The 27,260-nt window shown below is 43.6% G+C and overlaps 2 protein-coding genes across 7 annotated transcripts in view; both read left to right on the top strand.

Moving 5' to 3' along the window:
- Positions 1-7,393: 7,393 nt before the first annotated feature.
- Positions 7,394-10,909, top strand: LOC115049848 (zona pellucida sperm-binding protein 1). Its single transcript, XM_029512420.1, has 6 exons — positions 7,394-7,424; positions 7,840-7,937; positions 8,676-8,803; positions 9,035-9,215; positions 9,379-9,523; positions 10,782-10,909. Exons 1-6 carry the CDS (start codon positions 7,398-7,400, stop codon positions 10,854-10,856), a joined length of 654 nt encoding a protein of 217 aa, XP_029368280.1. The 5' UTR covers positions 7,394-7,397; the 3' UTR covers positions 10,857-10,909.
- Positions 10,910-12,274: 1,365 nt separating this feature from the next.
- Positions 12,275-27,260, top strand: part of rbfox2 (RNA binding fox-1 homolog 2) — a 33,492-nt gene continuing 18,506 nt past the window's right edge. For 2 of the 6 annotated variants that reach the window (XR_003840572.1, XR_003840571.1), the window contains exons 1-2: positions 12,276-13,390; positions 19,451-19,501. Coding sequence is in view for 4 of the 6 variants with exons in the window: in XM_029497389.1 (XP_029353249.1) it covers positions 13,139-13,390; positions 19,451-19,501 (303 nt within the window). In the remaining 2 variants the exon portion in view is untranslated. Of the gene's footprint in view, positions 13,391-19,450; positions 19,502-22,393; positions 22,556-27,260 lie in introns of those variants that run through there. The other 4 variants (XM_029497389.1, XM_029497388.1, XM_029497390.1 and 1 more) reach the window with 4 other exon arrangements.

Raw genomic sequence — 27,260 nt, 5'->3', positions numbered from 1 at the left:
AAAGAGCAGAAAATTTTTTCTTCTACACCTATGGACTATTATTTATTATCCTTCATCTATCCTTTTTACATAAAAAAAAAAAAAAAAAATCAATCTTTGGCTTGTATGTCAAAACTGGTCCACATCTACAACTGCATCTAGGACTAAACTTTAGCAAGCAAGTGCCTCCTTCTTGGACAAAACCACTAGATGTCAAAATCACAAAATCTTATATGACACTGACACATTTTCATTTATGAAATAATATTCTGTGTGATGGTTTTGATAGAAAAACAACAAAGTCTGTACAGCTGACAAATCTGCAAAATGCTAAATATATCATTGACTTTCAAAAATATAACCTATAACACCTAGGGTTAGTTTTTTTTTTTATATGCACTAAAATAAATCTGGGTTGGGAAATATAAAAAAAGTATTGTCTGCGACCTGTCCAGGGTGACCCCGCCCTCGCACCCCAGTCTGAGCTGGGATTGGCTCCAGAACCCCCACCACCACCACCACCAAGACCAGGAAACAGATAATCAGTGGAAAATGATAAATAAAAAAATATATATATATTGTTGGGCGATCAGACCCAGTGTCAAATGTTTTGTTTTGACAGAGCATCAGCCCGAAACCAAAAGATACTTAGTTTATAAATACATAGAAGTTAGTTTTTTGCCTTAGAAGAAGATATATGATTTTATATCAGGAAAACGGTTCAATCTGATGATGGACTCACCATTCATCATCTATTTAAGGTAAACTGATCAATTCTTTAACCTGATTACTACAAATGAGTTAGTCTGTTTGAAGGTGACTGTCACTATGACAGAAGGAGGATGAAGTAGAACACCTCCTCCAGGATTAATTGGTCGGCCATTGGTAAAACTATAAAGGGCCAGTTCGGGCGCGCGCACACGTGGAGCGTCAGTTTTAATTAGTCCCGATGACTCTTAATTGAGCGGCCTCTTCTTCAGGGGACGCCTCTGTGCGCCTGTGAGCAAAAAAAAAAAAAAAAACAAAACAAAACATCAACAACACGGCGATGTCTTGCAAACGGAAAAGAGATATAAGTACGTTTTTATTCTTGTTGGCGCTTTATCTGTGCATGCTTGGATTTTGTCTCTCGGTGAGTCTCGGACAGAGAGGAGGGGGCTTTAGTCCGGACCAGGTTCCAGCCGCGAAGAGGACCGGACGGGACGGCGGCGTCCGGTGGGGAAACGGGGACTTGGTTGAAAATATTATTCCTGAGGCACATCTGCGCGAAGCCGCCCGGCCTGAACCCGCTCCCCTCCCCGGGGATCCGCTGCAGCACCCCACTGCGCCAAAACGTTTTAAAGCTGGCGCGTCCTGGACTGTGGGAAGAGTCAGCCCGGAGCCGAAGGCCCCAGCTCAGGACTCCGGGGACGGATACCAAGCGGATTTTACAGGTTGAAGCTCTTTTAAGTCTGTAACACCAAAGCCTGTTTACAGGTGGAGAGCAGCAAAACGATTCTCACGTGTTCCTCGAACACAATGTCAAATCTATGGAGTGTTTTCAGAGATGGCGGGTTTGGCATGAAGCAGTATCCTTTATCACGATAGTTTCTTTTTTTTTTTTCCTGCCATTAAGGTCACCATGGAGTCCAGGGGAAGGTTTTGGGCCCACCATTTGACTCCAGTCCACATTTATCTGAGTGGCAGGCCATGAGGCCTTTGGTGCAGTGTGATGAAAATGTCATGACTTTGAGGGCCTCTGGACAGGGACTGACACACCTGTTAGTGGACAGAGGTAAGGCTATGGAATAGTATTACTGCCATATGGTGAGAGGTCTTGATGGAATATGGAAATTACAGGAGAGAATTTTACATGATAAAAAAAAATGTGGTATCCCCAAAATCATGTATCCTTTAAAAAAAAAAAAAAAAAAAAGGCGCTGTCGTTACCTTGTTGAGACTTCCTCACAATTTTCCTGAACACAAGATGAAGTTGCAGCTAATTTTGTCTGAGTGTTGCTGACCTGAAACAAACACAATATAAACATTTGCACAGTGAGTGTTTTGTGTGTTTACTTCCTGTCGCTCGGGCGGTTTGTCATTCATTAGTTTGAGCAGTAAAATCGGCTGGCTGACATTTTCTCTTTGCAGAAGAAGCGTTTCCCATCTCTCCGTTCCTGCTGCCTCCATACTGTGGGTACTCAGTGAGGACGTCAAAGAGTGAACTGGAGATGACGGTGCCGTACGATGCATGTTACATAATGCAAGAGGTAGAGGTGACGCCCGCACGACATTTTCCACCATTCGCTGTTTCCGTGCCTTGTGTTCGTCATCACCTCCGTGTCTTTTTCCCTCTGTCAGAATGACACTTATGTGCTGCCCCTGTTGTGGTGGGGCAGCCCCCTAAAGCTCTCCTGCCCAGTGCAGATGTCCACGTCTGCCCCTTTGTCCTCCCTCTCCGCCCCCTCAGTCATCTGCTCTCCCTATGGCATGGCAGTGCAGCTGCATGGGCAGGAGCGGGATATACCACTGCTGGGAGTCAAAGGTAAGTTAGTTTTGATGGGGTTTTTTCCTAACTTTTTGTTTTGCTTTAATATCCCATTTTACAGCTTTTGATAGTCTTGGTACGGTGCCTTTTTTACTTTTAGGGTTTTAAATTTGACAACTTTTAAACCAACGCCTCAAAATCCATTGCTTGTAGGACAGGGAGAGCTTTGAAACAGCAGTAAAACATTAATTTTTGGCAAAGAAAACAGTCATGTTTGTTGGATTTGTGCTTTACTTTTTTTTTTTTTTTTTTTTTTTTTTGTTTCCTGGAGAGAAATGCAGTATGTAATCTAATACTCAGAGCTTTGGCTTTGTTTTACCTACACTGAGACAGTTCTTTCATGCAGACTAATTGGTTTTCATGACTTAATAACCAGTAGTTTCCCACAGGAATTTAGGATGCATACAAATTTTTAGTTTGGATTAAAGAAGTTCAAAAAGTTTTTATTTTTTCTTTCTTTATTTTTTGTTAGCTGTAGTACAAGCTCTCTTTTTACAAGTTTTACTCAACTCTTTACTTACTATCTCTGTAATTATTACTTTTCTCTCATGATACTGTTGAAACTCGTAATGTTACTAAAATCAAAACATTTCTCAAGAAGGAATGCAGAAGATGAAAACTCTCAATCATCACAATTTGGGCCTGTTCAACTCACCATCACCTGATGCTGACCTGTAATCTACTTTCCAGTGAACGGAGGCCGGGGTCCATTTTCATCTCCAGGATGTGCTTATCGTGTCCCCGCCCAGACTGAAGACCTTTTGTTCTTCATTCCCTACAATGCTCCTTGTGTCATTATTAGAGTAAGGTGTCTAATTTTAAATGTACTTTATCAGAACAGGTTGCTGGCTTTGGCCAATATTAATTTTATTATTAATTATTCCCTCAGGAGGGACTACATCTCCACCTCACAGTAGATGATCATGAATATATCCTCTCCTGTCCAATCGATCCTCAGTTTTTTGTTTTACCAGAACCTGTTGGACCCGCACCCTCTTCCCCTCCCCAGCCACCAACCAATGAGCAGATTACTCAACTTCCACAGTACCCATACCCTGGGCTGCAGAACCCCCAGCTTCCCCAGCTCCATACCCCTGGCCCACAACCTGTCCATCCTTTGCAGCCCACTAAAGACAGTCCTCCTGGCTTCAAACCCCCACAGCAGCAGCAGTTACCATCCTCTGCTGGAGAGCACCCAAAATACCCTCCCCCTGCAGTCATAGAAACCACATCTGCCCGAAATCTTAACCCTGTTGACTTTTCTCAGCATCAGTTTGGCCTGTTCTACCCCCACATGAACTTCTACTACCCTACAGTCACACCAGCGCCGACCCCAGAAGCTAAAAAAACCACTATTGCTTCTACTGTTCCTCCAGCTACCCGCCCACCCAGACCTCCAGCAAATCCATACTACCTTCAGTATTACTTTCAGATGCCTTATGATCCTGCACCCACTGCAGCACCAGTGACTCAAGCACCAGATACCCTCCCTCCCAGCCCAACTACGCCCCCTCCCCCCTCTCCGCCCAAACAGCCAGAGGCTCCACAATATCAAGTTGGATTTTACCCACCTAATTTTTATGGCTCTTATTACCCTTATGGATCAGTGTCCTACCCAAAAATGTATCTTGAGGCACAACCAAAGTCTGCACCACATCCTACTACTCCACCTACTACCACCACCGTAGCGACTACCAAGACGATGCTTCCTAAACAGCCTCAAAGTCCCAGCTATCCCTCTGCACAAGTACCTGAGACACCAGCTGCCCTGCAAGCCATCTGCCCCGCTCATGCTCATGCCATTTGTAGCTATTACTCTTACCCCTATTATCCCTATTATCCCCACTATCCCCACTATCCTTTTTACCTGCCACCTTACCCTCTTCCGGGCCCGGACCCAGAGACTCAACTGCCAATTACCCCCAAAAAGCCTTTTACCACCACCACTCCGATTCCCACCAGTGCAGGGCCAACGATGGCCACCCCAACTCAGCTCACTACACAGATGCCCCACCTTCAGTGTCTGAAGGGGAGGATGGTTGTCTTCCTCCCTTTTGCTCACTCAGATTCCATCCAGGTCAGAGGTCAGTGTTATGTCTTAATGTAAGAACTCTGTTTTTCAAAAAGTGCCAGATGAATGAATTGCTTGTTTGTTTGTTTTTTTTCCTTCGTTAAAAGAAATCCCTTCATGGTCCGGTTTTAATTCTCCAGTCTTTAATCTATATAGCTTCTTTGATGTGATGTATGAAGAAACGGCTAAAAGATCTGGCATCCATACATATTTAGGATTTACTGCTTTACGTTGTCAAAGAGCATACTAACCACACTATTTGCTGTAGCCTTACAAATGTAAGAGATGTACAGATTTTTACCCAGAAAACAACAATGACTGACGGTTTTGTTTACTTAGCATACACCTTCCTCTCATCCTGAATACTGAAATGTATGTTTGAAACTAGATGACCCTAACGTATTACTGAAAACTGTTTTTTTTTTTTTTGAATAAAAGACCTTTAAAGCATAATAATATAGTGCCTGACTGTTGACAAATATTAAAGCTCTCACGCTCATTGTGTCCTTTATCAGATCAAATGAAGATATGGGTGTTCCTCTCCAGTGTCTCTCCACTGTGTGGGTACATGCTGCATAAAGCTGAAGGCCCTGGGGTAATCCTTCAGTCTCCTCTGCCTGCCTGCCACAGCCAGTCACGGGTAAGCGCCTCTGTAACGCTTCATCATTGCGTCTGAATGCATCACCCTTATATAATGTATGACTGCTTGACTTCTACCCATATTCATGTTGTCAAATAAATGAGGTTTAGTGGTGTCATGGCAGGACGATGCATTTCAAAAAGAATTTTTTTGCAGTTCTCATGGAAAGTCATTGTAAGAGCCCTTTTTTAGTATAGTGAGAAACATTTGACATGCTCACGTAGGGCTGGACAGGAATTCCATATCGACATAGTGTGACAAAAAAAAAAAATGTTTCAATAACAATGTATTTTTAAAAACACACTTCCATTATTTTGATAAACAATATTTACAGCGTCTGTCACTGACTGACGTTCATTGCAGGCACTGCCATCAGTTTATTAAGTTGAGCTGCCACTGCAGTCATTTATCACAAGTATGTATATGACACTCATCTCATGGATTTATAGACAGAACTTACCCAGAATGCATTTGCCCAGGTTTTTTTTTTTCTTTAAAAAAATGTACTATGCAACCCAACTGATAACAATAAGATTTGTTTGTTGTATTTTTCTTTTTTTTTTTTTTTGGCCAGTTGAGCTAGCAGCCTCTATTTTTAAATACAGGAGTTGGACACTGTGTGGTTGTTAACTGACTTTATTACTCTCTCCTCCACTCGCTTTAGACTCCCACGACCATTTCTCTAACTCTCAGGTTTTGGGACCTATCCGTGGCACACTATAGGACTCTGGAAATGCAGTGCCCATATGAATACAGTGCCCGTGAGACCCCTGCAACAGTTGCCCCACCTGTCTCCCTTACCCCTCCTAGCACTACACCTCTGGCAGTGGTGAAGCCTAAAGTTGTCTGCTCCCCCCATCAGATGACTGTGGAGTTTCCCCCTGGGTCTGTCTCTGGAATTCTTCTGAAAGGTGCATGCCTTCATTCATTCGTTTGCTCATTCTAGGTGCATATGGTTGCCATCAGCTCCGCATGAGTTGACTTTTAAACTGACTTGAGGGAGGCAGCTCTAGTGTACAGTTGTACGAGGAAAGGTTTTGTTCTTGTTTGCTACTGCTAAAACGCTCGTCCTCAACATCCTGAGAGCTGTAATTTTGCCGTTTAAAGTCTACACAAAAGTTTTATGTTCCCACATGTACTTTTTCAGACATCAACGGGAACTGGATGGACCTCCAGGATGTCCCAAAGCACTGTGGGTATTCTGCAAGTAAAGGCAAAAATGGCAAAATCCTTTTGAGTCTCCAGTTACACTCACGCTGTCACATGAGCGTGCAGGCAAGTATTGATTCCCATTTCACACTGAGAGCAAGACCTTTTGTGTAATTGACCGTTTACTTTACCTATTAACACTTGTATAAACATTTTTGTCCAAAAGGGTAAAATGTACACAATCACCATTGTCTACATGGCAGTAAATGGAAGAAGGGAGGCACGGTTTTCTTGCCCAGTTGTCATTCCAAGCTCTGGAAAAGGTAAACGAATTTAATATTCACAGCTTTGAAACTCTCTTCAGTTTGCCAAAGGGTGATGTGTTTATTTTATTTTATTAAATTTTTTTTCTCCTTGAGTTCATTCAGAGAGATTTTAACTGTGTGGCTGACATTTGCTGTGCTGTCCCACAGAGTGCAACCTTCCCAGCGAACAGCATCTCCCCTGCGGACCTGTGTCTGTATCCCAGCCACGCTGCCTCTCCATGGGCTGCTGCTTCAGCAAGCACCCCCCTTCCTGCTACTACCCAATGGATGGTGAGCTGCAGTTTGAGTCCCCACTGGCATTTTCATGCCACTTAGCCGAGTACAGTTGAGCTGTTTTGGGCATGGGAATGTAAGCACTACAGCTGCTAGATTTGTGAAGAGGCATATTCTGGACCAGCACAGCATGATTCAAGCTGGCAGTGGCACAGAATGTGAAAAGGGTATAAGATACCTTGGGTCTAATTATCAATTGCCTCCTGAGATTTCTGACCTTTTTTGTTCATCTGACCTTTACATAACTGCACGTGCATCTATATGTGTGTTTATGTGTGCCTTCCAGAGTGCACTATTGACCGTCACTTTGTCTTCTCCGTGCCTGCTTCCCTCACTGAGCCCCCTCTTTCTCCTGCCCTGCTTGTCGCTGCCAGCAACACCACCTGCAAACCTGAGAGAGTGACTTCTGACTATGCTTTGTTCAAGATCCCAATGGATGGCTGCGGGGCACGTAGAGTGGTGAGCTTTATTGTATGAACACCTTTCCAGAGTATTGAAAAGTTAAGGAAGACATCCGCCTGGATCCAAATTGTTTCACCAACTACTTGAGCTGAAGGGAAAACCTGCCGATATTCTATATTTTTATTATGCTCAACAAATTCATTGAAAATAACAAAATAAACAAAAATTGTCCTTATCTCAACATTGTGCCGTAGTACCTCGGTGAATGTCTAAAAACACTTTATATGGCAACAATCCTGCACAGAGTAACATGCTCCTTTATGATTGAATAGTGTAGTTTGTTTTGATTCTGCGATTCATTGTTCAGATTTGTCATTAGTAAGATCCAGTAGACTTAGGGTTGATTAAAGAGCGTGTGTGTGTGTGTGTGTGTGTGTGTTGCCAACTTGCATGTATGATTCTGTATTTACAGATGGTGGGGAAAACGGTGATCTACATGGTGGAGGTCATTAACAAAGTTCAGGCAATCAGCCTCAACTACGGTACCATCACAAGAGATTCTCCAGTCAGGTCAGATTGTTGTTAGTTACACTCCCTTCATTTATTCTTCTGATAAAGTATGAGATAAGCCTGCCGCATTATTGTGACCACTTGTTTTACATTATTTCCTTCCTTCCCACACTGGTGGTAGATGCTGACCACTACATACTGGGAACATCCCCAAGCTATCAGCCCACAATGATCAAGACAGCAACTGCTTGTTTGCCACCACGTACAAAACCAATCCCTTTTTGGGGGTGATCTTACTTCTGCTTCTCCCTTGCAGAGGTTTTCTATTTCATTTGCACCAAAGCAAGTGAAATTGATTCACAATCACTTGTGATTCTGACTCAGTGGTTATACACAACTTATTTTACAGGTTTATCTCACCAGCACCAAAAAGAAAATATATATATCTGGGGGGGGGGGGGGGGGGGGGGTCTGTTACTTTGTCTTGACATGTTCTGTGGTATTACAATGAATTGTAATTCTCAGAACTCCGAAGTAAACTCAATCAGTTACAGATTTGGTATTTTATATGTTCTAGATTTGAACCATTTCTGTGTAAATGTCATTCGTTATCATTGTGGAGAACAAGATGTTATACAGATGCAGTGCTCACACCATGTGATCCCAGTGTTTACAGTTTCATTCAAGCATGTTTCATTGTTAATGCCCTTCTTTCTCTGTGCGTTTCCTTTCAGGTTTTGTGTTCATCCATCATTTATGCACAGAACCCCATTAACATTTATCCTGTCTCATTGTCAGGTTGTTGGTGGAGTGCAGGTTTCAGCCAGGTTCTGTCCTGACTGTGAGCTACCTGGTTAAAACACCAACCCTTGGTGCTGAGGTTCATACTCAGGGGATGTTTGGAGTCCAGCTCAGGATTGCCAAAGGTAACTGGTCTTTATTTCAGCAGTAGCAGCTGCCTTTGCATAACTTTAAAATATTGATCTTTGTGCCATTGTGTATGTGAGAACACGTTTATTCCCCTGAAGATGGATGGAAACTGATGGGATTGAATCGAATTGCAAGTTTCAGCACAATATGAATACTTTAGACTTGCATTGATTGACAGAAGAAAAACTTCCTTGTTTTGAGGGTTGCGATTTATCTTTTTATTCCAGATGCTCAGTACAGCAGCTACTACCCTCAGTATCATCAGCCCCTGCAGATGCTCTTGGGGAAACCTCTCTACCTGGAAATGCGGCTGCTGAACGCTCCAGATCCCAGCTTGGTGCTGCTGGTGCACTTCTGTGTAGCCTACCCCCGCTCAGGAACATCAGTGTGGGTGCTGCTTTACAACGGGTATGTATCTTGTGTGTGAAGTGAACACCAAAAACAGTCCTGAGCTTGGCAGAGGTGGTGGAGGGGAGGGAAACTGTAAAAAGAAGAGAAAATATTCTGACAGTACTTATAAAACTGTTGTCTTATCTAAATGGCTTACTGATGTAAAATAATTACTTCCTAGCTGTCCTAATCCCTTGGACCCAGCCCCACAGCAGGCAGTGCTCTCTGGTCCTCTACCACCCTCCCCTTATGGTCAGACCCGGCGTTTCACAATCAGCACCTTCCAGTTTCTTCCTGATGGTGAATTTAAGGACCCAGATGAAGAAGTAAGGATGAGCAAAAAGTTCTGTAGATGATGGTGGAGGAGAGAGTACACACATCCAATGGCTTTTGTGACTCCCTCCCCCCCAATTCTTGTATTCATCTTCTACCACTTATCTGTTTCTGGGTTGCTGGGGGTCCTGGAGTCGATCCCAGCTCCTATTGGGTGAGGGTGGGTGCACCCTGGACAGGTCACAGGGCCAACACAGACAGGCAGAGGCCAGCAAGCACTCACACTCAGACCTTCGGACAACTTAGTCACCAGTTTATGCAAACATGATGTCTTTGGATGGTGGGAAGAAACTGGATAACCTGGAGGAAACCCCACACAGGCACAGGGAGAACATGCAAACTGTGAACAGAAAGGCCCAGGCTCTAAACCTGCAACCTTCTCGTTGTTGTGCAACAGCGCTAACCAGTGTGCTGCCCATTGTGTTTGTTTATTTATTTTATTTTATTTTTTCCCCGTTTCTGCTGAATGACTTGAGTGTTTTTTTTTTTTTTTGTTTGTTTGTTTGGTTTTTTTTTTACTTTTGTGGCGCAACTAGAAATAGGGTTTGTTAAAATGTCAATTTGGGAATTTGCATATTTGCCAACAAATAGAGAAAGTAGATGATTGTTGTGTAAATATGAAGCTATAACTGTGAAGCTGTTTGCTTAGCATCAACTCTGGAAATGGGGAACACATAATAATAGACTGTCCAAATGCAAGACATCTGCCTACCAGCACCATCAGAAATGTTGATAGGGGGCATTTGTTCCTTTCAGTACAGAGCCAGAAAAGCAACTTTGTCTTTAAACTGAATTAAGCTAAATGGCTACTAGCTGTTTCTCAATTTTATTGGCAGAAGAGATGTATGAACCATTTACTCAACATTTCTAAGAAAACTTTTTTTTTTTTTTTTTTTTTTTAACCAAATATCAGTTCCAATTTTTTTTTGTGCTTATGCATTTCTCCCTGTGATAATTAAGTCATATCTTACTGTGGCCTTTAATCTAAGCCAAGAGTGAATGTACATTAATGTAAATTATATGGCGTCTTCTTGGTGCAAATATGTTTATAGCTTTATTCAGCAAAAGCATGGGGTGGAAAATGAAACGATTAGATCTCAAGCCAACATTTGTTACAGAGAAATGTGGCGGGCCCTTTTGTAAACTGCACAATTTAGCCAAGTCTCAATTGCCAGCAGCTGTTTGTTAGAGTACATTGTGCACACTCTGCGGACTGGACCCTATGTGTAATCCTCTGCTCTTGCTTCTTAGATCTACTTCATGTGCTCAACAGAAATCTGCTCGCCACGTGATGGACCTTGTATTGAGGGATGCTTTGGCCAATGACGGTGAGGAAAAATTGGCTCTCTGTCCTCAAACCACCCACCACACCCCTCGTGACCTCTGGAAGATCACATGAAAACGCTCATGAATGAGCCCCATTACACTGAGTAGTGCCTGCCATTCCATATGACAGCCGGACAATGATTTAGTAATGAGGGTTCTGAATTATTTATTAAGACCGATCCATTTCCTGTTTTTCAGTTACAACAGGAATGCTTGAAGTTGGTTTAGACGGACATGATCTGTTACGTTGCACTGGACTTGTGTTGAATGCCTGTTGGAACACACCAGTTATATTTCCATACTGACTATATTCTTGGTTGTTTCCCTCTTGTCTTCAGGCCTGACACATCGCTCATTTAAACCTGCCAATAAAAGCTCTTGGACAACAAGGGTGTGTACATATTATTGTTCATTAACTCTTGGCCACTTGGTTTTACAGTGGGAAGTGCCACCCCCCCCCCCCCCCCCCCAAAAAAAAAAAAAAAAAAAGTGGAGGCAGCTTTGTTTGCATGAACACTTGGCCCTTGTGGAGTCTGACTGAGACACAGACTGTCCTTTCCTGCTCATTATTGAGGAAGGGAAAACATGATGATGGAAACTATGTCTGAGAGAGACCATCAGAATATTTCTCCCAAAGCTTTGTCCTGCTAACGCGACCAGATTAACCTGTTTCGGAGCATGAGCCCATCTATAAAGCCTCCCACATTGAGGAAACCAATTTAAGTCAGCTTCTGCTTGTTTCCTAGTTTGCTAGAGCAAATTGCCTTTTGTAGTATAGTGCCTCTCCTGGTAGCCTTTGACCACTGGGTGTCATCCAAGCAATAAAAATGCCAGAGGAACATAAGCTACTCCATACTGCATGACTCAGAGCTGGGCTTGTGTGGAGACCTTGGCCAGTGCATTGGTTGTGTAATGACTCGGGAATGAAATCTTCCACAGCTGAACTTGATCATAAGCCCCTCGCCCCCTTTTTTTTTTTTTTTTTTTTTTTTTTTTGCGCGCACACCCTGCTATGTTAACGTGGCCTCAAACAAGGCAGGCAAAAACTCAAGGATTAGAAATGTGAAGGGCAGAGAAAACAATTGGCGTGGAGGTTGTAGATTAAGAGCGTGGTTCTCTGGGCCGGAGGATCCCCCCCCACCCGCGTACACACACACACACACACACATAAATACACACCTCCCCTATGTGAAATATATGGAAGCACTGCGGCACGCTGCGTGTATTTGCAGGCTGCATGGCTGCCTGGCTCAGCGTTCAAAGGCAGAGCGGAAGATAGGAGGAGGGGAATGAGTACAGGCAGGGAGGAGGAGGGAGGACAATTTCCTTTCTGTAACACACACGCTACAAGAACACATCGGGAAAGCGGAGCGAGCAAGGAAAATAATAGGAGAGAGAGAGAGAGAGAGAGAGAGGGGGAAGGAAACACTGCAACCCGTCCGTCCATCCGTCCGTCCTTTGGTTGATTTTTATTTGTGTGTGTGTGTGTAATTTTTTGGGGGAGGGTGGGGGGGGGGGCAGAGAAAGCGTCTTTTCTGTGAAGGCAGACTTGCGGACTAACATGGGGGGAAAACAGAGCTCCTGACGAGGACTGACTCCCAGTGAACCTTCAGCTCTGAGGCTCCTGACACACAGAGGGGAGAGAAAAGGGCGACAGGGAAGACATGTTGAGGGCTCCTTTCGTCTTCAGGTTGCGGTAGGATGTTCACGTTGTGTCGTTAAAAAAAAAAAAAAAAAAAAAAAACCAACACACAGACGGTAGAGAAATATAAAGAGGGCAAGTGTTGACTGGGCGGCAGGCTGTGCTCAGGAGCCATTGTTTTGATCGGTGTTTATTGAATTGGTTTGTTATGAACTGGAATAACGAAGGCCTGTGAGGCAGCCCCGCAGTAAATAAATACACGGTCAGCAAACCGGGGGGGGGGGGCGACAGCAGGAAATTAACCCGACAAGCCTGATCACATTTCAGAGGACATTTTTCTTACTGCTAAAGATTTGTAAATTCAAGCTGCGGTGTGTCTTGCTCCAAGTTAAAGACGGTGTTTATGGGCCATCTGTTTTTAAAGACGAACACCGCGTTGCTCAACGAGGGCTGAAACATTTGCAGATCCATCAACTCCTCCGGGGAAGAGGAGGGGGGGGGGTCATACAGAGGCCCGCTGGGAAGCAGCCAGGGCCACTGGGCAGCAGGAAAGGCTTCCTTTTTAAGCACAAAGGTGCGCAAGGTTGGTCAGTTTCAGTCCCAGTTCAGCTCCAGAGAGGGGACAAAAGAAGATTTTTAAATGTTAATGTCGACCGACGTTGCATCAATCATGCTGCCCGTGTCCCGGGGTCTCATGGACCGGGATAGAGAGCTGGACGCCATGGCCGGGGTTCATCCCAACCCGGGCGGCGCTCCTGCAGCCGTCCGGGGGATGAAGCGAGGAGACCCGGAGCCCGACGGACAGACTGCGGCGGCTCTGGTGGACTCGACCGGGGCGGAGTGCAAGCGTCCCCGGATCGACGGCTCAGGAGGGATCGGCGAGGTTGGTCAGGTGAGGAAGAGGCGAAATGTCCACATTCAGTAATTCAGCAAGTCTTATCCTGCAAAGGCACAGGCGTGGTGCAGGAATCTCTTCATGCGCTGCACAGCTGCTGTTTGCTCTCGTGTGCGTGTGTGCCATTTGTAGTTAGTTGTATGCAGATAGTTGCAGCTGGAGCTGCAGAGGGGCCACCCATGGGCCCAATCCTCCCCAAACACTGAAGGAAATACCAGCATAGCTCACAGCTGGAGATGGCAATACATACTGTTTATTGTGCTTTAAGAGGGCACTGCATAATCCATAGTGTTCACCCCCCCCCCATTGTACTTTTGACATATCCTTAACATTTTGGAAGCTCTTGAAGCAGTGCAATTTGTATCTAGTGTGTTCACTGGCTCATGGCATCACAGATCAGGCGTCCTGTTGCTTCAAAACTCAGTGAGCACCTTCTGTTTTATGAACATTAGTTTAAACCCAGACAAGAGTCCCAGCAGAGGGTGAGGAATGTAAACAAACCTGACCTTTTTTATTGTGTGAAAATAACCTCAGCCATGTGGCATAATGGTGATGACAACATTTGGCTTGGAATGGAAATTGATGCTGGTATTTGTTTGCTTGAGTGATCTTTTGTTAGTGAGACAGGTTGAAGAGACACATCCAGGTTTATTGGTGTGCAATCGGCGAACCTTTTATTCTCAGGCCCCTGCTTTCATCAGCATTAGTATTACCTCTCATTCTGTATTTATCCTCTCTTAATTGGTTTCTCAATTTTCTGTTTTTGCCCTCCAAGGGTGGTCAAATATTTCTAAATAAAGTGTCTCAGGAGTTCAGGAGGATGCTCAGGACATCATTATAGGGTATTATTGAGGCCGAAGCACTCCTTTCTAGGACGGAAAGCTCTTTCTCTCCCATGAAAGGCCAGTAATGGAGGTGAAGTGGCTTGTTTGCTCCTGTTTGGAAAACTAAATGGCTGGCATTACATCGTCATGCTGTCTGTGAGTGCTGACAGACAGGCTTAGGAACGTAATGCACTTAAACACAGATGTGAGTGGAAAGTGTGTGTTTGTGTGGAAGAGGCACAGATCAATACTTCAGCACCTAAAATATATTGAACTGGAGCTGGCTGGACAGTCCGGAAATGAGAGTATACGACCCCCCCCCCCCCTCACCCAGTTGGTGCAGGAACAGATTTGCCCTATCACTGGCAGTAAAGAGGCTTTGTTTCCAGCTAATGGGATCACATCTCGTACTGGAGGGGGCATTATAACCACACTGATCTCTGAGATCCTCATCTAATGCAGATGATTTACACAACACACATGCACATACAGACCCATATCCCAGGATGAATATTTATCTACTGATGTGTGTTGAGCTGCAAATATTAGCAATTAATCAGCTATCTGTAAAATCAAAAAAATTTAAGCCAGATCGCAGAAAATATCCAGGCTCTGAAACAGCTTGATAATTAATATGCTTTTAATATCAGTTTTAGGGATTTTAACTCTCAACAGGAGATTTGAAAATATAACCATGAATATTTTTTTCACCATTTTAAGATTTTATTTTTTTTTTTTTTACTAAACTAAATAATTAGGTGAGGCAAATAATCCGTTATTTTTTGGAGCAGAAAAAACAACAACAAAACATTTTTTGGGATCAAAAAAATACTATTTTTGTTCTGCTGTTTGTGCCTCTCACACTCAAACAGTCATCCCCCCTAATCCCAGTGTGTGTAAAAACACTGTAACGTATTTTTATCCCCTTAACCGGGTGACACATTAATATTCTAGAGACAAATTGGGTTGAGTGACGTTCAATTTTCCTGCTTTTTAAAGCACTTGTCTTTCCATGAAATGTCTATGAAAATGTGCGCACACACACACACACTCCTATAAAGCACAAAACCATTAGCCTGCTCTCATAAAGTACAGTGTCCTCCCATCCTCCACCTTTTCCATCCCTGCATTAAAATAAAAAAAATATTGCTGACATCATGGCAAGAGTTGAACCTTGACCTGTAATTGAAGCCAGCACAAAGAGGTGTGGTTGTGGTACAGAGCAATTTATTTGACCCTCTGCAGCCAAACAATTGGATCTTTCTCATTTAGCCATTGACCCTGGTGTTTTTCTTATTAGCTTGTAGGGTGTGATGTCATCATAGTATGGGGGAGGAAGGTGCTGTCAAGTCAAATCTGTGAAGTTTTGCGGAGCAGCAATGCATGTATAAGTCAGTGCAGCATGCAGTACATTACTGAATGCTCAGCTGACATGGATGAGTTGGAAGAACAGAGCTGTTGATATTCAGCTCAACGAAATTCCAAAAGTGTAGATCTTAAACCTGAATGGGCCACCAACATGCACGGTCCCATTAAAAAATAAAAAAAAATAAAAAATTAAATAAAAAAATACTATAATCTATTTTGCGTTTCTCTGCTGCGCGGGTAATGTCCTGCATTTTTTTTTTAAGGGCAACAGGAGATTCATAACAGCACTCTGCGTCTCAAACTTGAGTCAGATTTTGGCAAATGTTGAGAGGAGCTTGTCGGCTCCAATATCCATCCGGCATGCTGCTGAGCAGCCCATGTTTTGTTGTCACTCTGCGGAGGAACCGGGGCTCTCTCTAACCTAATAAGGTCTTGCCTGGGGTGACAGCACTGAGGACAAATCACTTGACTAGGACATTAATGTAGGTGGATCACCCCTCTGTACTTTCATCTCAGGCCTGACACTGAAATAGAATGAAAACGTCAGCAAGAAAAATGTACTCTCGCTGTGAGTTCAGAATATTTATTTAGTTTTTGGCCTCCTGTTTTTCTGTGATAAATCGTTAGCAGAGGTTTGTTGATTGAATTATGTTTGAGAGACCAACAGACAGGCGAGAGTGAGTTTTCGTGCTTCGCTCTGTTCTAGAGCTCGTCTGATCTGATTTAAATTTAGTCATCTTAACACATCAACTGCAGATTGAGAAGTGATTTGTTGCCTTTATAGTATTTCTGGTTTTGATTGTGCACATTAATACATGAATGCATTCATATTTAGCAACTGGACTGCATTTGGTGGCATATCAGTTCTGAAAATGTCTGTCGATAGTGTTTACATAGGTATATTGGGCATTTTTTTCAGCATACAGCCTATATCTGTTGCCGGGTGTTCTGGAAAAATGATTGTGATAATATAATAATATACCGTTTTTCAAGCAAACGTAAAAATATTTTAGCTTTCTTCTGACATTTCTCTGGCCGAACAAACAACAAAGAATGGAATCTGCATCTCAACAGATAATTGAAATCATTACTTGGAGCCATAGACATGCAAGAAATGCTATTTCAGAATTTTATCATTATTAGGTTGATGCTCTGTTGTTTTGGGTGCCCTGTATTTTGTAAATTTATAGTTTAATTTATGGTTTAATTATATAATAAAGCTCCCTTAAATTTTCACAAAAGAATTACAGACTTTTTTTTTTGCCAAATATAGCTGTTACTGTTGATCCCAAAAGTTCAGTGTTGCGCTCCAGTTTTAACAGTGAAATGATCTTACAATGAATTGATGATACGGAGTAATCATGATGGGCAATTATGCTGTGTGGGAAATAATTACTAGCAAACACTAATTCTGTCTAATCAGATCTGAAATAAATTGCGGGATAAAAGTGACTTATTTATTTATTTATTTTTACTTTTTTTTTTTTGCGGATCAGTGGAGTGGACATAATTTTGATTACGTTGCATTTGATTTGCAAGCCAATACTGCTGCGTGATTATATTACACAATAACTGTCACACCAGCTTCACAAATCCGCCGTGGCACCAAGTGACATGCCCCTGAAAATGTATGCGTAGGTTTACTGTGGAAAGTTTGAAAGGATGCGAGGTGAATTGAGGGGAAAATAAACATGAGAACGCCAGGCCGCATGTTTTGAGGCTTTGCACATAAGTGCTTTGTGGATGAAATGGATTCACATCCTCTTGAGTGTATGGAGTGCCCTGCTTTGCCATTTAGGTAGAATGACTCTCAGAGCAGTCAAATGTAGCCCCCCCCCACCCCCTCCCCACCCTACCCACCCGGAAGAGCAGCAGTCCCAAGGCATGATAGGAATAGACACAAATCTTGTGACCATTGTGACTAAATTAGAGGCACACATAGACATGTACCAATACCTGTGGTTTTGGAGAACAGGATCAAGAGTGGAGGGCGGGTGGGCATGTGTTTTAAGGGACAGTGAGGGTTACAAGGGCCACTGTTGCTTTGTGAAAAAATGGTGTGAAATCGAGAGGTGATTGATCTTATCGTCCTTTGCCTCTCTCCAAATTTTATTACTAGAGGGCAACCCCATCACCCCACCCTCTGAATTGATGTGCTCTCCCCCTCCTCGCCATCTGTTGACTTGAAGTCATTTTGTTTCTCACGTTTGATTGTTCAGTTGGTGTTCTCTAGCAGTTTCTTCTCTTGTGTCAGTCATCCCACCTATCCCATAAACACCACTATCACCCCCACCCAGACAACAATCGGCTGCTTCACATGTCATGTCCAACAACAACAGCAGCAACAACAACAACAAAAAAAAAAAAAAAAAAGCTGAAATGTGTCTAACTATAACGGCAGCGAGCACTGTACTGTGCAAGTGACTGGTGCGGAGAGTGAGACTGATGCACACTCATCTTGGCAGCCTCTGTGCAGTCTTCTCTCTCTCTCATTTCTCCCAGTTCCTTAAGGAAATTAAGCACATGACTCTGCTCATGTATGAGTCATTGTCTTTGCTCCCTCCATCTTATTTTGTGTTTTTCTTTTTTTGTTGCTGTCCGTTTGCCGTTGTATTTCCCCCTCTGGTTCTCTCTCTCTCGTTCTAATTCCAGATGTTTCTTGTTGTTTGCATGCGTATTAACAATGCCCTCCTCACTTTGATAGTGTGATGCCCTAATAAATCTGCATTTGTTGCTTCTTTTTTGGTCTTGTTTTGTTCCAGATCTGCTCCAAACCTTCAGTATGTTGTGTCTTGGTTTATTCTTTATTCATGTTATTCAAACCCCTAAGAGGTAATTCATTATTTAGAGCTTCTACCTCCCAAAGCCAGTTCACTAAGTACATTTTTGGCTCTTAGATAGACTCACAAAAGTGCCATTTTTCAGTCGTGAAGACGATGCCCCCACCTCCTGACCAGGTCTCTTGTATTTGGAAATGTGTGCTTAGTTTTAGTGAAAAGGCCTCATGGGCCCCAGAGTTAGATGGCGATGGTATTAATCAGGCAATCAAGCGCACTGAGCAAAGTGTTCCCCCTAGGGACAGAGCAAGCATGGGACATTGGTTCCAGATGAAAGAAGGATCAGGAGGGAAGGACAGAGAGAGAGAAGGGAGGAGCAGAGTTGTTTTCTAATCTAGTGATATGAAGCCAGAGACAGGCAAATCTGTTTTTCCCCTTCAAAGTGTGCTGTAATTGCTGTGAAAAGCTCCTTTTTAATGGAATACATTAGCATAAAAGCCGGAACACGGCATAATGAGCACAAATAGTGAGTTACAAACTATTTTTGGGACTAGCGACATGATTTCTGTTTAATATTTGGCTCTAAACAAAATCAGTTATTTTTTCCTGCGTGTTTAACTGTAATTACCCGCCAGATGTTTGTTGTATCCATCTTTGCTTTACACAGCCTGAACATTGAGAGGAATGTGTTGGGAGATTGCATCAGGGCTCATGATGCCATTTCACACCAATGGGCTTCATGCTCGCTGACACTCCTGACCTATTTATGATTTAAGAGCGGTGGTGACACTCATTCTTTTTAGCCGTCTTTCATCTCCCGCTCGCCCCCGTTATCACGTCTTTACAAGTGAACAAAAGATCCACTGGGTGGAAAACTCTGGAGGAGGAGCACGATTGTGTCGGTGGTGGAGTTAATTTGATTGGGACTCGGTAACACCACAGACGTGCAAAGCCACTTAAAAGGAATAAAGACTGAGTGAATAAAGGAACCTACAGCCCAGAGTAATGAGAATAATACTTGGTAACATTTCTGAAGTAAATAAGATGCTGAATGTGTATCTTAAAATATTCTCTTTTCTCTTTTTCAGAATAATGACCCTTTGACCCTTGGTTACCACGGCTACCCATCTCATAGCCAGGTAAGATAACTGCATGTCAGACACACATAAAAATCTATGTTTTATAATATCCCATGAGCCAGTCCTCTTTGATTTCTTTCCTATGTGTACATAGTGTTTATATAGCATTAATACGGCTCAGTGAAGCTCTTTAAACCACAAGGTGGGGGTGTAGATTATAATTTGTCAGTTGTGTAAAAGAAGACATGCCTCCACACCCTTCACTCTTCCAAACAAACCCTCCCACTACTTTTCTTTCTCTACTCCACAATCAGCAATATAAGTAATCATCTCTCAGGTTGTAAATCCAAGTTAGCGCCTTCAAACCTGTTAGCGTTTTTTGCTTTTCTGCCTGCAAACACAACATAAATACTGACCAACTGTATTGCGTGTTGTCTTTGTTATTGTGTGTGTTTGTGCGAGTGTGTCAAAGGCTACAATCTGTTTACTCTTGTTTTGTATTAGCCTGCTGATTGTGTTATTAGACTGTTCAGTTTATGTGGTTAATCCTACAGATCATCCCCCGTTCATCCACTCATCCTCTCATGCTCTGCCCATAATCCTCTCATCCCTCCCTCCATGTGATGCCCAACAACCTCTGGCTTCTTATCTCCTCTTTATCAGTCATAAGCCTTGTCTTCTACGCTCTTATTTGCTTGAGTATGAGAGAGTTTTCCTAGCTGGCTCTTTTGGTGTTTAAGGGATATCATGGAAGCCTGGAAGCCAATTAACCAGTTTTCATTTCAATGTTGATGCAGCTTCGAAACGTTTCCTTCCTGAATCATAATCTTCAAAGAATAATCACAGAGCGTTACCTTGTGTGAGCAGTTCTTGTGCTGGGATGGAAAGAAGTCAGTCAAGGACTACCTCAGGGACTCAGAAGTGTGAACTGGCTTCTGACCAAGAATAAAAGGCAGAGAGGAAGAAAACAATGCTGGGCAGCAAAGGCTCCCACAACACTGAGGTGCTAAACTGTCAACAACTGTGTGAGAATGATGTGATCAAAGACTCCTGAAAGGAAAAGCCTGGAGAGCAGCAGCAGCCTGATGTCTGAGGAGAGACTGAGCTGTTTTTGGACATCCAACATCAGACTTGTCGTGCTTTATCTGTCTGTCGAAGTCATGCTTATTTGGGTCTTTCTATATACAGGTAAAACATTTGGTGATGGCTTTATTCAAGCATGAGACTGTAAATTCCGAGAGTGACAAGGTAGGACAGCTGCCGAGAAGTTGCAAAATCCTCAGTAGGATGATGGGTGAACTTGGTTTTACCATTGATGCCTTAGACAAAGACCATTATCAGCACAAAAGAAATTTAACACTTCTGTCAACGCTTTTCACCCAAATAGTTCAAGAGCACTAAAACATAATTAAAGATGATGAAAGGCTGCAACCCCTGTATAGTTTTCCTTTAATGCCTTCAGGAAAAAAAAAAGGCTGATCAGGCGCAAAAAAAAAAAAATCATTTACATTGGCATAACTTGCAGTATATCAAAATGTATTCTTAATTGAATTAATTAATAATCACATAATTAAATATAAACAGTTATTAAAACCGTTAATATCAATCTTTATTTTCATCATTCATCCTTGCTGCATTTACTATGTGAAGACATATGTTTAATGTGTGGTAAATAACCTATTTGCCTTCTGTGATCTGCTATAGTAGTTTTCCTTGCATGTACGTATGTGATGGCGTGCTGAAGACAAAAGCTGGCACCTGAGTTCAGATTTACCGTGATGGGAAGACATTGTCAGCTGTTGTCCTCAGTTTTGGTTTGTTTTTTAAATAATGTGACATGATAAATCTTCTCAGCTTACAGTTTGTTTGGCTTTGCTGTCAAGAGATACACAACTCGTTCTTCTTGTATTGCATTTAGAGTAGCTGCTCAAGGCGTGTTTCCTTGCCCCCAGTGGCCATTACACATGCTATTTCATGTGTCTGAGAAAAATATCTGGCTCTTATGCTGCCAAGTGCTGCACTATATTCCCCAACTAGGTTTTGTGTAGTGCATAGTGGGTTGAGCAGCACGTCTTTTTGCCTGGATGTGGGATTGACAAGAGTGGTGACCAAAAACTGGCTGTAAAGTTGGGACCAAAATGAGAAACTGTAGATTCGGGATAATTGTCTGTCAGATAATCACTCAGAGTTACATATTGTCCATTCTGCCCTTGTTAATATTATGATTAGTGCAGCTTAACGATTACAACCTTGATTTGGCAGTATTCAGACATCAGCCAGTGTGATTGCAGTTGTGACTGTTACAGAAGAGTGACTTCGGTGTTTTCTCAAATATGAGACAAAGATGTAGAATTGCCAGCACATTTACGTAATAGGGTGCACATCTGAAAGGGGCTACAGAGAGAGAAGGAAAGACTTCACTTCCTCTCCCAGTGGTGCCACCAGCCCCAGTTAACTCACCTACATGGAGAAAGGGAACAGAAGGAGAGAGAGACAGAGCAAGAGAGAGATAGAGGGTGGGACTGCGACACGAGAGGGAAGCAGAGGGGAGGGGAAAGTTTGCAGGTGTGACAGGCAGAGCGGGAGGAGGGGGAGGCGTCAGGCTCTCTGGGTGAGAGAGGAGGAGGACTGGAGAAGAGACAGAAGAGATGAGCAGGCAAGGGCACAGCAGCAAAACAGAAGGCTGGGGGTAGAGGGAAAGCAAGGAGCGAGTGGGAGAGGGAAAGAAAAGAGTGAGTGGGAGAGAGAAGACGCAGAGAGAGAGAGAGAGAGAGAACGATAGTGAGAGGAGAGAGGGAGGGGGAGAAAGAAAAGAAAGTAAACGAGCGAGCGAGGGAGAGTGACAGGGACAGAGGCCAGCAGAGGAGGAGGAAGAGGTGGGGAGGGGGGCTGGGGGGTGGTTGGCAGGGCAGACAGAGCGAGCGGGGGCAGAGAGAGGGAGATTTTGAATCTGTGAGACAGACAAGACTGAGCTGGTAAGGTGACACAGGCTCAGAGAGGGAGAGAAAGCGAGGCAGTGTGAGAAGAGGAAAGCGAGAGGAGAGAGGAGCGACGACAGTTTGAGTTGTTGCACAGAATACGATGATGGGACTGTACTATCCTTCCGTGTTGTCGGTGAGTGTTTACCTCGATATCTCTTTGCATCCTCTGCTTGTGTACCCATCCGCTGTTTCTCTTCGCCGGAGCTCGGGCTTCACTGTACATGAAATGCTATCAGAGCAGGCAGCAGTGTCATTGAGCATGAAATGTTAATTAACCACTAACAGATGAGGACTCTACTTGACCCCTTTACTGGAGTGGTCCATTCAGTGCATTTCAGACCCTTGGTAAGTCTTGGTGGCCGGTTGCTTTGAGGTATATAAACACTGAAACTAGTGTAGTAGGCGTAGATGACAGCAAGATACAGGCTGGAGATTTTAGCGCTACAATCATGATTTGCTACGGTAAAATGCACAAGCGGCAATGTAATATTGTACGGCGTTGTTGTGGCATCTGTTCTCCTGCCCAGAGCTAGAAGCGCACGCAATCTGAACATCAAGAGCTGTTCCTGCCAGAAACTGTGCTCTGCCATGTATTATGTATGCTCTGAAGAATCTAAGTGAACATATAGTGCAGCTGGATGAAGCAGCATAGTGTGTTGCCTCTGTGATAAACTCTTCAGATATTTTCTGAGGCAAACAGTGAAGGAAGACGGGGGGAGGAGAGGTAAATAAGTCTTTCTTCTTTATTGCCCCTGCAGCTGTCCCTGTGCATCGCTCAAGCCTGTGAGGGAAAGGGACAGGTGTCCACAGAACAGTTGTTTCTGTCCTTTTTTTTTTTTTTTTTTTTCCTCCCCTCCTCCTTACTCTCTTTCTTTCTCCTCCCTTTTTGCTTCTGCATCTCCTATTCAGCTAACAACACCTCCTCACTGTAATTTCTGTGTCACACATTTCACAAACACACAGAAGCTCAAGCACACAGTGGGCTGCAAAGTTGGTGCATGAAGTGTCTCGTCCGTATCATTACGTTTCATTTGGTTTGAGTCAGGATGAGTGTGTGTGTGTGTGTGTGTGTGTGTGTGTGTGTGTGTGTGTGTATCTTCCTGTCTTTGCTCACTCTCCTGTATACATGTATGTGTATATACATGCGCCTCTCTTTCAGCTGTACCTTAGATTCCTGCTCTCTTTACTGTTTGACCTCTTTTCTCCCTCCTCTTGCACTCCCTGAGGCCCTGGCAGCTGTTATCTCAATGTTTTTCTTTAAGAGTCTATGGAAGAGAGGGGGATGGGTTGAAAGAGGGAGAGAGAGAGAGAGAATGGCAGCGGGAGAACAGAAAATTGATTTTTAAGGTGATGGGACACCCTCGGTCAGTTTCCAGGGAAGCCCGCAGATGAGGAAGCTGAAATCTCAGAGGTGGACGCTTGAGCTGACAGAGACGGAGAACGACACAGAGATCCGGCAGTACTGTAAGGTCAACTGGAAGGAGATGGTTGGCTCAGTGACGCAATATCAGACTGTAAAGCTGACTGTTCAGAGTTGCCTTTGGGGGGGTTAATTTTCCCCTTTAACAATGCTGCTTACTGCTAATTATTTTGATCCGTGCATGGGGAGCCAGTTTGAAATAACAGATTGGGAGCAAACAACAGAAATGTTTTCTCTGGCCCCACCTAAGTGTGTGTGCCCTAGGGCAAGGGAGAGACGCCTACCTGCTGCAAAACTATACACATACTGCCACGCTTGCACAAATTATAAACAGGTCATGAGGATCACCACTGCACACACACACACACACACACACACACACACACACACACACACACACACACTCACACTCACACTCAACCTCATCTTCCTTGTCCCAAATCTTGTTATTGATTCTTTGCAGGGTTAACAATAATGGCCATTAAATGATCTCAATGAGCCATGTTGCCGTGGCAACTCGCATGAGTCATTCATTTTGTACAGATTGTTAGATGGTTCGAGGCGTGAGGGAAACGTCGATAGGAGAGCTATGTGAGGTAATAACCTTTTGCACTGTGCTTCAAAATAATTAAATAAATAAAAGGAGTTATGAAATTGCTCAAACCTCGAACTGCCATAACCGTTATGCCTCTTTAGCAGCTATTTGCATTTCTAATAGCTCTAAAAGCACTCGCTGTGAGGCATCTGTGTGGCTTTCAAATGAATCTGCTTTTGAAATGGAGAGGGATTGCCCCCACTGACTCTTTGGTAGTGAAGATGACAGCGACAACAGCATCCTATGGTGGGCTTGTGCATAATTTTGAAATACACAGGACACTTGCGTACTGCTTTGTAATAATACAAGCCTTTTCTGAGTGCCAACAAGATTATCTTGTTTCATGGTCCTAACTTATGTATGGGAAGAGGTGTGTCCCCGTTGAGTAAATACATGCATGTCTGCTGGTTTGTGTGCTCACCTGCACATGTGTTTGTCCGTGGCAGCCTGTGGGTTTTAATGAGCGGCAAATGTGCACAGATGTCATCATCTTCTAGTTTTGAGTGTTTATTTTTCATAAAATGCTGCAGTGGGGATGAACAGCCCATTGATATAGGCAGAGAGGAGATGACAGGGGAAGTTAGTGTGTGTGTGTGTGTGTGTGTGTGTGTGCGCGCGCACTACAGGCCTGTCCTCGTCTGTGCCTCTACACACACATATGTTGAAGGGGAGGCTCCCAGAACTGACTTGCAAGGAAGGGGAATCATACGTGATACCCTACAAGGAAAAAGGTCGGGGGTGTATGGGGAGGGGTTTGTTTGACAAGCAGACACGTTACCCTATAAGGAGATGGAGAAGAGTGTGGGAGGTGGAGCCCAGGAACCACTGATATCCTGTTGCTATGAGTCCAACGGTCTTGATTGACATGCGTGGGGGCGGGAAGTATTCAAGGGTCCCGTCTGGATTTTATGAAGCGTAAAGAAACGAAGCGCACAGCAGAGAGAGTGGGAGGAAAGGGAGAACAGTAGCAAGAGGAGCGGAGAGGAAGAGCATGATGGGGAGGAGGAGTGACAGAGGAGAAGGAGGGGTTGACGTGGGAAGTAATAATTTAAGAGAGGGTGTCTCCTGGCTCATCGGTATGCCACAGACGCATCGGAAACGTTTCTCCAGCTGTTCGCAGCTCGTGTAACAACAACACAGAGTCAAAAGCCAAGATATGATCTGAAGACAACTTCTCCAGTTAAAATCATAATTGAGCCAACTGCGTGCCGCTGCTAGCAGCATGAATCACATTTTCCGTCGTCAAGTTTGTTGAATTAGGCTATAGAGTAATGGCTCGAGGCCCAAGAAAGTAAGACTCTGAAATGTCATTATTCATGTGAAATGACCCAGTGCTGCCCTAGTTAGCTCTTAGCCATCCTCTCCTCTCCTCTCCTCCTCTTCTCTCCTCGTCTCCTCGTCTCCTCGTCTCTTCTTGTATTGTACTGAGACTGCTGCAGATGAGCACATTTTATAACATGCCTCCTCAGACACACTTGCTGCTGCTAACTGACCCGAAAGTAAGGCAGCTACAGCTACCGCTCTGAGTCAATGGCTTTGCCTGGCTAACGCATACACTTACACAACCCTTAACGCCAGGGGAGCTGCGCACAAAAACACATACACACTGACATTCACACGACATGTATGCAAACAAAACATACACAAACCCAAGTGCTGACACATCACGGCAGGACTTCTCTTCAAATTGTCCACGAATGCCCTCCTCCTCTCTCTCTTTGTGTTCTCCCTTTTATCCTGCTATCTATGCGCATTTATTCAGTGGATGCTTTTATCCTAATGTGAAGCACAAAGGCCACTGGCAGTCAGCAAAAAAGACCCATAACTTGACAGTTTGAGAGAGCAGAGGAAAAGCCACATGCAGGAACACACTATTTTTGTAGACACGAGCTGTTGACATAGTGTATCAGGTAGGGAGAGGGGCTGTTGAGATGTGGCTAAAATGGAGCTCCTCTGAAAAGGCCAGTCGTTGAACACAAATACAAGGTTGTTTTTGGCTTGTCTTCCCACTTCTATTTTGGTCTGGCAAAAGGAGCAGCAACAGCCGGCGTTGTCCATTCTCCTGCTAGGCTGTAGTCTGTTTCTGGGTAGGAGCAACAACAATAAGGCGGATGTTATGATTGACAGAAATGTGAGTCGATTCGTGCTATAGACTGAGGAAATGATATATATCGTGATGCAGACAGACCAAACAAACAAACAAACAAACAAACAAACAAAAAAAACTGCTCCAGTGTGCAGCATTAATATCCAACTCACTATCATTCTCTCTGAGTTGCATCACAACTTGTCAAGCCAAGGCTGACTCATTTGTAGTGGAGTGAGTTGTGTCATGAGTTATAAATGTTGGGAGTCTAGTATGACAACAGTGGAGCCATGTTGACCATTTTGATGCAGAGTAGGAGAGTAGTTTTCCAAACAAATTCGATAAAAGGTAGAGTTTCATTGCACCCATGCTGCCTGGTAGTCAACAATATTCTCTGCACCAACCACTGCGGCAGGGAGATCCCTGAGTAAAATATCCCAAGATTTGCTCAACTTTTTTTCACTTCCTTTTTGTTTCGGCTTATTGTTCCAGTCCTAGGCTTTTTGTCTTGCGGAAAGCAATTAATTTTATGGCAAGTAATACACACAATACACATGATAGCTTCTGATTTTAAACAAGACTAAAGCTGCCAATATCTGTCAGAACTGCTGGCTGGAGGGCCAAATATCTTTGAAAGCCTTATCTCCATTTTTAATTATCGTGACTCCCCCTCTTTATCACCTTTTTTCCACCATTGCAGTTTGAGGACTGTTTTGGTGTTGGTGCCTAATCTGAGG

Source organism: Echeneis naucrates, chromosome 1, assembly GCF_900963305.1.
Source record: "Echeneis naucrates chromosome 1, fEcheNa1.1, whole genome shotgun sequence".
In the NCBI taxonomy this organism is placed as follows: domain Eukaryota; kingdom Metazoa; phylum Chordata; class Actinopteri; order Carangiformes; family Echeneidae; genus Echeneis; species Echeneis naucrates.
This window is presented reverse-complemented; position numbering and strand designations above follow the sequence as displayed.

What these genes read in the sequence shown, in the direction of transcription:
- LOC115049848 (XM_029512420.1), top strand. Translation starts at nt 7,398, where the DNA reads ATGGATGGCTGCGGGGCACGTAGAGTG. An exon ending in CCAGCTCAGGATTGCCAAAG is followed by an intron (nt 8,804 to 9,034) that starts GTAACTGGTCTT and finishes TTTTTATTCCAG; the next exon opens with ATGCTCAGTACAGCAGCTAC. An exon ending in TGGGTGCTGCTTTACAACGG is followed by an intron (nt 9,216 to 9,378) that starts GTATGTATCTTG and finishes ATTACTTCCTAG; the next exon opens with CTGTCCTAATCCCTTGGACC.